The 12,444-nt window shown below is 45.3% G+C and overlaps 1 protein-coding gene across 1 annotated transcript; it reads left to right on the top strand.

The window, feature by feature from the left end:
• The first annotated feature begins 309 nt into the window (after nucleotides 1-309).
• On the top strand, nucleotides 310-3,837 carry CITED4 (Cbp/p300 interacting transactivator with Glu/Asp rich carboxy-terminal domain 4). Its single transcript, XM_054999992.1, has 2 exons — nucleotides 310-471; nucleotides 1,888-3,837. Exon 2 carries the CDS (start codon nucleotides 1,901-1,903, stop codon nucleotides 2,519-2,521), a length of 621 nt encoding a protein of 206 aa, XP_054855967.1. The 5' UTR covers nucleotides 310-471; nucleotides 1,888-1,900; the 3' UTR covers nucleotides 2,522-3,837.
• The last annotated feature ends 8,607 nt before the right edge of the window (nucleotides 3,838-12,444 follow it).

The raw sequence follows: 12,444 nt of genomic DNA on the forward strand, positions 1-12,444 counted from the left end.
GGTCAGCCCTGTGGCTTCCACAAGAGCCGGGAAGGCCTGTGGGAGCAGCCCGGCTCGCTCCCTCCCCGCTCCTCTGCCAGCAGCTCTCGCCATTGTCTCTCCGAGCCTCCTTCTCCGCAGCTGAAACAAAAACAGGGAGGCGGGACCCCAGTTTCCAGCCCCCGTGAAGGAGGGGAGTGGGGATGGGCGGGGCCATTCCGGCGCCGAGGCCAATCCGAAGGCGGGGGCGTGGTCTCGGGTCCCCCGCCCCTCTTTTGCATATATAAAGTCCTAGTTAACCTACTTGTTGTATACACAGCAGAGCGCTCGCGGAGGAGGTGTGCGTGGGGGCATTTATGCAGCCAGGTTGGGCTGGGGCTTGCAAGCGGGCGCCCGGGCGGGCTTTGTAGGGAGGGCGCAATCGCGTTGCAAACGCCGCCGGCTTCTGATCACGTCGCCTGCTTCTCATCGGATCGCCGCCGCCTTTGCGGGGTATGTATTTTGGGGGGCAGGGGTGACATTGGTTGGGGGTGGGGGGAGAGCTCCGGTGGGGGCGGAGGCCGGTGCGCCGTAGGGAGAAGGAGCCCCGCCAGCGTCCCTGCCGCTCGCCCCGTTGCGCGCACGGCGCTTGCAGCCCGCGTCGAATCGCTTCGCATTGTCTGGGCTCGGGAGCCAAGCCGGGGAGAGGGCGCGAAAGGGTTAAACTTTTTGTTCAAAGTGCTGATCTTTGTGCTGGCGGAATGTGCCGGAGCGGGAGCTGCCTTGAGCCGGCGGAGGGGGAGGGAGGGAGGGAGAGAGGCAGGCAGGCAGGCAGGCTGGGGGCCGGGGGAAGCAAGACGGGCGCAAAAGGCTCGCGTTCCGCCGGGCGTTCCAGCCACTCTGTTGCAAGCGGCCACCTTGCCTGCTGGCTCCTGGCGGGCAGAGACCGCCTTGATCCTGCGCGAGGTTGCAATTCACCTCCAGTCTTTTTAGAAAAAGGCTTCCTAGTTTTGTAGGCGCGCAGCTCCTGGAATTGAGATGCGTCTTCTAGGCACTGGCATAAAGAGTCTTCTAGGCACTAAATAAAGAGTCGCCGCTGTTTGTTTAGAATGCAGCACACTGGCAACTCAAAAGTCTCATAAAATGTGCGAGCTAAATATTTAGGTGAAGCTCCGATCCCTGGGTAAGTGTTTTATCCTCCCAGACACGAGAGGGCAGCATTGCCTGCCCTGTGCTACCAGGAGCAAGTACAAATAACACTGCCCTGTTTGGAGGTGGGTGCCCCCTTTTATTAGGTGGCCAGGTGTTCCTGTTGTCCTTTTGGGGGCTTTTCCTGCTGTATCCCATTTCGACTTTACTCCTCTTCCAAACCCCCTTTTCCATATGGGTTGCTGTTCATTTGTACTTAATGAGCTCTAGTCCTGTCTTTCAATATACAGTGTGTGTATCTCTGTCAGATGCTTTGATTAACCTTTGTCCCTCAAATGACCTCAAATCAAGTAATCTTTAATACATTTCTCAAAGCCCCTTCCATAGCATCTCTTCTGACTCGTCGGTGGTCTGGCACGCTTGTTAGATTCTGGCCTTGGGCCTGTGAGACCCAGGTTCGAATCCCCACTCTGCCCCAGAAGCTTGGGCCAGTCATGTTATTTCAGCCTAACCTTCTTTTCAGGTTTGTTGTTGTAGGAGGACAAGATGTAGGAGGGGAGAATGATGCCACAAGCTGCGTTGTGTCCCCATTGTGAGAAAAGCAAGTTAAAAATAACTAAAAGATAAAATGCAAAATATATGCAGTCCCCTATAGGGAGTTGCCATTTGGGCATTCTTGCCTGGAAACCTGTGCTTTTATTGTCCAGGCAGAGACTTTGGCGTGGCCAGTAGCCCCATATAGTGCTTGCACCGCCCATAACCACTCCTCTTGTTTTGCAGTGCCCATCTTGCCATGGCAGACCACATGATGATGTCCATGAACCACGGGGTGAACGGGCTGCAAGGCTACCGGATGACGGTGAACGGGCTGCAGGGCCCTCCCCAGCATGGGCAGCATATGCTAAGGACGATACCTGCCAACCACCAGATGATGCCGTATGGAAACCCCGGCCTGGATGCGGGGATGAGGCAACGGCCAGGCATCAGTGGACAGATGGGGCATCACCAGGTGCCGAACACCATGATGTTCAGCAATCCCAGCCAGCAGCAGCAACAGTACATGGGACCCGTGGGCACTCAGCAGCTTATGGCTAGCATGCACTTGCAGAAACTCAATACCCAGTACCAGGGCCATCCTCTCATGGGCATGAGCAACGGGCCTGTGGGAGCCGGTGCACAGCAGTACAGAGTGGGACCCAGCCAGCACCCTGGCATGCAGCATATGCCCTCTCCTGCTTTGACCTTGAACGTTATGGACACGGATCTCGTCGACGAAGAGGTTTTGACCTCCTTGGTCATGGAACTGGGTTTGGACCGTATTCAGGAGCTGCCGGAACTTTTTCTGGGACAGAACGAGTTTGACTTCATTGCGGACTTTGTCAGCAAGCAGCAGCCCAGCGCAATCAGCTGCTGAACGACTGGGAGCGGGTGCTTCCCCCCCTCCCCGTGGCTTGATTTTAACACCTCTGTAACGTCTCCCTTTCATGACCCCCACCCCGCACAAATGCATACAAGCTTTCTCGGCTATCCCTCACCCACCTCCTAAACCACAACGGACAATCATTGGAGACTCGCACTGCATTGCTCCTTCTCGGGGGGGAGGGGGGCTGTTTGTGTGTGTGCTTTTTTCTCTCTCTTGTGCTATAGCAGGAGGCTTTTTGCAGCTCGGAATGAAATTCAAGAGACAGCCCAGTTTGAGGCTTGTTCGTGTGGCAGCTACAGAACTTTGGTCTCCTGGAAAAGGAAATGGGGTTTCGTGAAAACTGTGTCTGGACTGCTGAGGAAAGGATTGGGCAGGATCTTGCTGTTGGCTTTACCAGTGAAGTTTGCAAGCTATTCAGAACTCTCTAACCCAATGGCTTTTGTTTCTTAAATGGTTCTCCAATCAGAAAGGGTGTATGACTGGGAAATAATAATGACATGCCCCCTTAATATTGTGAAGCTGGCAACCAGTCGTTCTTCGAGTTAGAGGCCTCTTCCCTCAAGCTTTTTTTATTACCCCCTCTTTTAAAAATTAAATTGGCAAATGCACAAATGACCCTCTCCCCATCGCCATATATCTAAATAACCAGTCCACTTCAAACTTTGGTCAAAAATAAATTTGTCTTAGCTAATTGGTTACAAGATCATAAGACTTCCAGGCAATGACGCACATGAGCTTCAAGCTGTCATTTAGATGAACTGGCTCCAAAAGTTTAAAAAGTTCTTGTATATTACTGTTTTTTTTTTAAAAAAAAATCTTATTTATCTAATAGCTCCCCCCCCCCCCATCCTTATTTATTTGGAAAGACTAGGTTGAGCTTTCTTTTGAGATTATTGGGAAAAATTGAAGAGGCGTGCAAGCCCCGTGCCACCCAAAGAACCGTGTTTCCAATATCCATGAGAAACAAAAAAAAAATTAACCGCAGCTACAAACAAGATTTTTTTTTTTAAACATCCTGGCGCACTCTTCTTTCTCCTAGGGTTTGATTTGAAAGATGAGTTTTACTTCTAATTTGTGTTTCTCAGAAAAAGGAAATGTTTGGTGTGCCTGGAAGCTTGCTCCCCTTTCGGTCTCCCTTATTTCCAAATGTGTCGGGGAAGGCAGAATGTTCTGTCCACAGACTCTGAAGTTGCTACTGCCCCCTATTGTTGAGAGCACAGAGCAGCACGTCATTGTTGATCAATGAAGTGTGAATGTACAGATAATGATTTTCTCCCCCCCAATAAAATTTAAAACCTCAAACTGAACACCCTTGTTGGACTGCTTCTCTTTTATTACCTACGCTGGGATTGTTTAAAGCAACTGCAAGCCTAAGTTTGGTGTTCAAATGTGCTCACAAGCAGTGTTTCCCAACCTGTAGTTTGCATAGGTTCTGCAAGCGGACTCTTCTGGCTTTGGCGGTTTTATTGATTTGTCATGTTTTGTTGTTGTTTTAAAAGTGGGTCTCAATACCATGTAAATTTGGACTTGTGGGTCACCACACCAAAAAGGTTGGGAACCATTGCTCAGACCAACCTTACAATGTCAGCTGTAATTTCTTTAAAACAGAAGTTTTTGATCTAGAATTGAGTTTCTTCTGAATTGGGAATGTTCTGAGACACAAACCGTATTTTTCTGCTTCTGTTTATAACTGGGAACTGGTACGTGTCCTGTGAATCAACACAAGTTCTTAGGTCACCACCTCTCTTGTAGTAGTGGTTCAGTAGCTAGTGCTTGTGTCTCACCATGGCTTCTAATCTCAAAGAGTTTTCATGGGTAAATCGGACTCTCCAGTTTCTTCTTTTCAAGCAATTAACGTAATGCCTCTGGGTGACTGAGGGGGGAAAAATGCTTTAAGAATGAATGAAAGGCTTATAGCATGTTTACAGTGGTTTAGTGTGAGTCATACTGCGTACTACTTGGCCTGATTCTGTTGCCGTGACCTGCACGTGATAGGCCACTCTTTTCGTAGGCAGCCAGATGGTATCTCTTGATAATGTGCGAATCCTTTGTGATGACAAACGCAGAAGCGATGGAGTCTTGACTAACCTTTTCATGAATGCTCCTATAGATAGGGTGGCATACATTATGTGCAACTGGGAACATGCTAGGCTCATCGAAGAGAACATCTCGGCGCAAGACATAAAATTGTTGCTTAAGTCTGGCGGGAAAGAAGGTTTTTCAAAGATACCTGCCAGGCGTGTACACCGTGTGAGAAAAAGGCAGTCTCCTTTAAGTGAATGGAGTGACAGTCTTAATTTCAGGTGATGGAGTACAATCTTAGTTCTCCCAAGCCCTGCTGCCTCTCTAACTCTATAAGGGTGCTAGTTAATTCCTAAGTAACTTGGGCAGGAATTTATCCTTGTTCTTGTCCCATGCTTAACCAAAGCTTATTTAATAATCGTTTCTCACTTTTTCACATGAAGCTGCCTTAAACAGTGCCAGCCTAAAGAGAATAGTAAACACTCCAGTAGCACCTTTAAGACTAACCAACTTTATTGTAGCATAAGCTTTTGAGAACCACAGCTCTCTTCGTCAGATGCATCTGACGAAGAGAGCTGTGGATCTCAAAAGCTTATGCTACAGTAAAGTTGGTTCGTCTTAAAGGTGCCACTGGACTCTACTATTTTGCTACTACAGACTAACATGGCTAATTCCTGGATCTCTGACCCTAAACAGAGTTACACCTTTCTCAGTACACTGAAGTCTATATTCTTAGAAGTTTGCAATCGCTTAGGATGGCACAGTAAGTCTGTCAAGGGCAATTTTATGTATTATGACCGGCAACAACTCTCCAAGGTCTCAGACAGAAGTCCTTCCCATCTCCTAGGACTGGATCTTCAAGGGAAGATGCCAGGGACAGAGTTTCAGAATTCCTCTACGCAAAGTAGATGCTGTATCGCTGAGCTGTCCTCTCTAGAGGTTTGCCTCTTCATCGTTTGAAAGAGAACTTGCAGCTTCCATCGATGTTATTGTTGTATCATTCACATAATGTGGCCTCGCTTTCCCCTTCTAGGAAACCATCTATTGTTTAACAGGGTATGACTTTTCCTTCCCCACCACATACTTCCATCTGTCATGCTGGTGCCTGAGTTTTCTTCAGATTTGGAGCCACTTTTATACGTCTAGCTGTTCACACACATCAATGCAGCCTGTATTGTACTATTTTGCTCAACAAAGTTTGAAACCTTCACCGGACTAAAATCCGTGGCATTAGCAAGGCGAATTGTAGACTTCCGTGTTTGTCTAGTAAAGTATAAAGAAACTTGTTAACTCTTTGTTGGGGTAACCTGTATCTAGACCTGAAAATGTCCTGCTCCTGCTATGTTCCATCACTTCTGTGAAACACCACAATTGTTACCCAATTCATACAGGCGCTTGAACTACACTGGTGCAATTATTTTCTTCTTTTCTCTGCTTGTTTGGGGTATTAGACAATTCATTAAAACTTCCTGTATAGAACTGGGTGGTAAAAAGACTTTGGAGAAGCAATAATGCTGAATGAATGGAACTGGAGAAATGTCAGCCAGAGTAAGAGGAATGAATAGCTTTCCGGATGCTGAACAGACAGATTAGATTGCTAATCTCTTCTGTTGCTCAAGAAACAGCTCCTTGCTGCCTGTGAAGCACGGGCGTCTTGTGTCCCGATAGCAGTTTGTTGTACAGATAAAAGCAATGTGACCGTATGTGATAGGGATCCTGTCTCTCTTTATGTTAAATCTAACGCTAATCTTTAATGGAGTGTGGTCTCCTAGGATCATGATTTTGTTACTGTATTTCTCATCACGAGAGATGAGAGAACAAAGATTTTTAAACCAAAAGAGACCACTGAAATGTGTGCCGTGTTTCCTTAATGGGTGGTGGTGGGGATCCATATGCAATATAAGTGGATTGACGGGAGGAAGTTTGGCTGAAAATGTCCACTATTGAAGCCCCTGACTTGCTGTGTCTTCCATTCAGTGACTGTAAACATAATTTTATAGTAAGACTGCATCCTGACAGTTACACCCTTCTGAGTTAGTTGAAGTCAGTGGGCTTAGAGGGGGGATAACTGCTTCCGATTGGCCTGTACATTTCCAAGGACCTGTGCAGTGGTGAAGTTTTTGCAGGCTAGAAAAAGAGCGGAGCTTATTATTCCTCCCAGTTCTTTTCTGATGCCATTTGTACCGCAAGACTGTGTGGATAAGCAAAACCTCCCTGTGGACTAGTAACGTGCACATCTCTCTGCAACATTCTGAGGAGCCTTTCCTGGACTGAATAATAAAGCAAGCTGAATAATTTCAGGTTAGGTAGCCATGTTGGTCTGTAGTAGAAGAGCAAGATTCAGGTCCAATAGCACCTTAAAGACCAACTAGATTCCCCGGGTGTGACCTTTCAAGACTCGGGGCTCCCTTCATCAGATCCTGACTTTTGAATGCTCATATCCTAGAAATCTAGTTGATCTTCAAGGTGCTCCTGGACCCGAATCTTGCTCTGAATGTGGGTAGGGCTCATGAGCTGAGAGGTGTTGTGTACAGTACTTGCACGGACTGCTTCATGCAGCTCGGAGAGGGATTTCTTGTGCGCCTGTGTAATTAATGTCCTGTGTGAAGCGGCCAGCATGTATTGACCATACATGCTGGGTGCAAGTGATGTGGGCTGGGATAAGGATGCTCCTTGAAAGCACAGTGCCTTTATTTTTCAGATTGTCATGGGGTCAGATTACATTGAAAGGTAAAATACGGTAACATGGGAAGAAGCCTGCAACAGTTGTGTTGGGAACCGTCAGCTGGAACTCTTTAATAGTGACCAGCTAATGGTAGGGCTGTGGCTTCAGGCTACTTTCACACACAGTGGATAATATACTTTCAATGCAGTTTGTTGTTTGCAAGCGGATTTTCCTGTTTCACACAGGAAAATCCAGTTGTAAACAAGCACCAGAAGACATTGAAAGTACTTTTTGCAATGTGTGTGGAAGCAGAGGCAGAACACCTGTTTTGTAAGCAGAAGGTCCCAAGTTCAGTCCCCACCATCTCCAGGTAGGAGGGGATGTGATTTACCTGAGACCTTGGTGAGGTGCTGCCAGTCAGAGTAGACAAGGCTAGTCTTGCTAGACCAACGGTCTGACTGTATAGGCAGTTTTGCATGCTCAATGGTACTGAAAAGAGGAATTTAAAACAAGCCAAGAAGAACCACAAAAGATCCTAACTTTGTAAGGAAAATGACAGTTATTGTGAGGGAAGTTTTTGATGCAAGAAGAGCAATATGTGTAACTTCTATCCTTGTTGTTTTTAATCCCCCTCTTTGGATTATAAATCACAATATCCTTATTAAATAGTAAAGAGCCCAGTAGCACTTTTAAGACTAACCAACTCTATCGTAGCATAAACTTTCGAGAACCACAGCTCTCTTCATCAGATGCATCTGATGAAGAGAGCTGTGGTTCTCGAAAGCTGATGCTACTATAAAGTTGGTTAGTCTTAAAAGTGCTACTGGACTCTTCACTGTTTTGCAACTACAGACTAACATGGCTAACTCCTCTGGATCAATATCTTTATTGTTACATACTTCGCTGAAATCCAGTGAAAGCTTTTTGTTAAGTTTTCTTTACGAGTTACTTGGAAGGTAAGTGTGTAATTGTGCAAGACATTTAATAACAAAGTCAGTCTTTTAAAGATAAGACCAAATAATATATTGTGATGGTTAGTCTATGGTTTAGATAAACTTGTTGCTCTGTCAGTCTGCATTTGACATGGGCTGAGACAAGTATATTGCCTGTCTTAAAAAGCAATGTCTGTATTCTTGAGATCCGGAGGAGTTGGCCACGTTAGTCTGTAATTGCAAAATAGTAAAGAGTTCAGTAGCACCTTAAAGACTAACCAATTTTATTGTAGCACAAGCTTTCAAGAAACACAGCTCTGTCCGTCCATGCAACTGATGAAGAAAGCTGTGGTTCTCAAAAGCTTATGCCACAATAAAGTCAGTCTTTAAGGTGCTACTGGACTCTTTACTATTTTGTATTCTTGAGATTATTGCTAGCTGCTGCACATAATGTGTTTGGATCCAGCCAGCTTCTTTTCCCATCTTACTACAACCCCCATTCCAAATGGCTTTCCTATACACAGGTCCTACGATCACTAGCATAGCCTTTTGGGTTGGTTAAAGTGATCCCCACCTCCATATAATAATATATCCAATGCTAAAGGATTCCTCCTGTCACAGAAATTGTGCTCTGTATAAAGTAGCATGTATTGAAGTGGGGGCAGAATAAACTTTTGGAAGTGTTTGTATCTGAAGACTTACGCAGCCTTCCAAAAAAGAATACAGAGGCTTTGGAGAACTGGGTAATATAAATCCACTCCCAGTAGTATAACCGTATACAAACTCATTTGGGAGGAAGTCCCATTAAATTCCATAGGGCTTGAAAGCTGACCTTGCCAGCAACTATGCCACAAGGAAAGTGGTTTAGCAAATATCTCTTAAAATGCTATGTTGTAACGGTTTCTGGATGCATACTACCAAACATAACAGAATCATGAGTGGGGTTATTTTTACTATCTTGTTAACTAACCAGAAAACCTCTCTGTAGAAGGCTGGAAATGATGTCCCTTAAGATGAGTGTTTGAATAAGTGTGTAGAGCGGCGGAACAACAGCTACGTAAAAGCCCAATCAGGTGCATGTTTGGGGGCAGTTTATTTCCAGCTAGCTCCGAGTGTTTGCTCAAGACCTCAGAAGTAAGAAAGGAAATTGGGCAACCACCCCCTTAGTGTTTCCTGATAGTGGCAGGTTTGAATCTTGAGGCTGTCAACATGCAAAATGAGCTCTCTTGCGCCTTTTCTGCGTCTCTGTGTTGGCTGTAAGAGCCATTCACGAGTTTCTTCTTCCTTGATCTCTGCCATTTTGCCACATACATTATCTGTTCCATTCCGGTTTTCCCTTTGGAAGACTTCCCCTTGTTTCATTCTGGTTTTCCCTTTGGAAGACTCGCAGCTGCCTTACAGTGAACCAGACCCTTGGTCTACCAAGGTGAGTCTTATCTGCATGGATTAGCAGTAGTTTTCCAAGTACCCAGCCAGAGTTCTCTGCATCATCTACTTTCTGACCTTTTTAACTAGAGATGCTAGGAACTGAACCTGGGACCTTCTGCATGCCAAGCAGATGTTCTACCACTGAGCCACAGTATGATCAGAGTTTCAACCCTGGGCAGGCTATAGTCACTGCTTCTGGATGTGACATGGAAGCACATGCAACTGCTGCAGAGGCAAACCTCCACCGCTGAGCAGGCCTCTGCAGTCTATCATTTGTCTTCCCTGTCCCAGATCTCTTCCCTGTTCTTCTAGCATTGCAGAGTTGATGCTCAAAGAAGTGTTAGCAGGTATACCCCTCCTCACTGCTAAGAAGGGAGTTTACCGATGGAATATCATAAACATTCCTTCCGCATATATCGTAAGTTCAAGGCACTGCCTCGACCAAAGTGGATGCCAGCCAGAGGGAGCCTGGAAAATTACCAGAGCGTGGTCAACTGACGGACTGACACCCCTCCATGCCCTGGAGAGAGACACACAACTTAGGACAATGAGGCTCCCAGGAAACTCCTGACCTGGTAGATTTTCCCATCCGGTACTTAAAGGGTCATCAAGCACTTTTTCACCTATAGTCCACCCCAGATAGGACCCATCAAACCTCTCCCAATTTATTGTCCAACCTCTGGACAACCCATTAAGTTACTGTTTTCGGGGTGATGTCAGCCTATAACTGGACTCCCTAGCCAACCAGTGAGTGTGTATGTGTCTTGGGACCCACGATACACCTCCAAATCTGTTTGGATCTCTTTGTCATGAAACGCTGGCTGTCTTGCTGCTGTGTTGGACCTCTGTCTTCAAGACTGGTAATTATTGCTGTAACCCCAAGAGTCCGGAGGGCCAGGTTCAGTTTCTAGAGATATGTTTAAAATTTAAAATGCAAATCCAATTTATTTAAATATAACAGAATACAACTGTGAAAATGTTCCCAAGGTTATCAATACTGGTTCACTAACTAGTGACCCCAGAGCAGAGTCCTACTCACAAACCACTTGGTAGAGGGCACAGACAGTTCTGTGGGTTTGGCCAGAGGCTATGCCGGAATGGAGTCCTAAAAATCCAGAAGGCCTTTCAACAGCAGGGCCCTTTTTATGAAGATGCTGTATGAATCCCGGAACTTGCTTGTTGTCCTAGGAGGAGTTCCCCTTTCCTTCTGGCAAGATGAAGTGGGGCAGCTCTGTACTAGGGTGTTGGTCTCAGGCAGTCAATGAAGACTTCAGCTGTCAACAATTCCTGCTCTTTGCTCTTCCCTGTTTCTTCATCTCTTCCCAGCTACTGCTGCTCTCCCAGGGAGAAGTGTTTGATTCTTCCCATCTAGCAGTTTCAGCTCTGTGACCTTCTTACATCCAAATCTTGGGAACAAACTTTGCCTTCCAAAGAGCACTAGTTTCAGCACACTTCTCCCTCTTCTAATCTTTTTGGCTAGCCTAGCTCTGCATTATACCACATCTCCTAGTCATGGTGGTCTTTCCCAACACATGGCCCAGGAGCCTTTGCTAAACATGCAAATTACTACAAACCTAGGAACACATCAGTTATTTGCTAGTCTGGTCTATCTAAGTATCTGCAGTCTATTAATCAGACCTAGAGCCTAGGCCCCTAACCCATTTTCAGTACAGATTTATGTTACCTTTCCTAAACTGTGTCCTCCTCCCTCTCCTTTCTTCCCTGGTTTTCTTAGCTAGCCTTGTATGCATACTGTATATGGCATGTGCACTTAAATTTATGGTTAACGTACTGGCTAAGTGCTGTAATAATAAAGAGAAGATATATGGCTTTTGCACGTATGCCTTTTTTATTTCTCTTTTAATAAAAAAAAATCTTTCTGGTTGGACATCTGCCTGATTTATTTGAGAGTTCAGTAAGGGAATAATCCCCCTAAACATAGATGGAAAATCCCAGTTACCCTCTCTCGCTTTCCTCCATTAAAGCTAATTCCCCCCATCTATTTGAGTAACGGGGATGGAGAATCCCCTGAGTTCTTGCCTCCATCTTTAAAAAGCACCCCAGATTTTAGTCATAGCTGGATGACCAGTACGGCAAGTCCCATGAATCATCTTTGTTTTGAAGGCGTTAGAGAACTTGACAAGTTGTGGGTGGACTGAAAGATAAATAACATGGAGTGGCATGTTTGTAGTCAGGAAATGACTGAGCCATCTTCTTCCTCTTTTCAGTCTGGATATTTGTTTGCTTCCAAGACTGCAGTCTGCTGGCTTTCTGGAAAATCAGCTTGTACGCTGAGAATAAAGATGTCTGTAGATTGGTTAAAGAACCAGATAGACTACTGACTTCACAGGCAAGACAAACCTCAGTGAGTTTCGAGCCTGTTTTTACTGTTTGCGAGGAACGATTGGTATAACAGTTCTTTGAAGAAATCAGGGCATTTATGATTTTTTTTCTATATTAGCAAAAAAAAAGCATTAAAGTACACGTAAAATACATTGTTGATGTTTACAGAAGGGTATTTTGTATTGTTAAAAACATAAAATGTGTAACAGCCTACATGACTGAAAAACCTATCAGAATCAAGTGAGTTAAACATGTTTATTTGCTCATAATAAAGCCCGCTATATACATTTTCAACTACCGTTTTTAGTAAAATAACAAGGCAACAGACAAATCACTTGGTTAATTTCTCTCTTGCCTATATCCTTTAGTGTCCTTTACAGGCTGTAGGTGCACTCACCTCCAGATCGACATGGTTCTTTGAGGAAAGCCTAGCAAACCAATTTCAAACCAGTTCGAATGCATAGTGTGTTATTCCTGGAAGACTAGCTGTTCTTCTTTTACTCCAAATGTAACTGATTCAAGTT

This window comes from Eublepharis macularius, chromosome 15 (assembly GCF_028583425.1).
Source record: "Eublepharis macularius isolate TG4126 chromosome 15, MPM_Emac_v1.0, whole genome shotgun sequence".
NCBI lineage: Eukaryota > Metazoa > Chordata > Lepidosauria > Squamata > Eublepharidae > Eublepharis > Eublepharis macularius.

Bases quoted from the DNA above. Each gene is read 5' to 3' on its own strand.
- CITED4 (XM_054999992.1), top strand. From the start codon at position 1,901: ATGGCAGACCACATGATGATGTCCATGAACCACGGGGTGAACGGGCTG.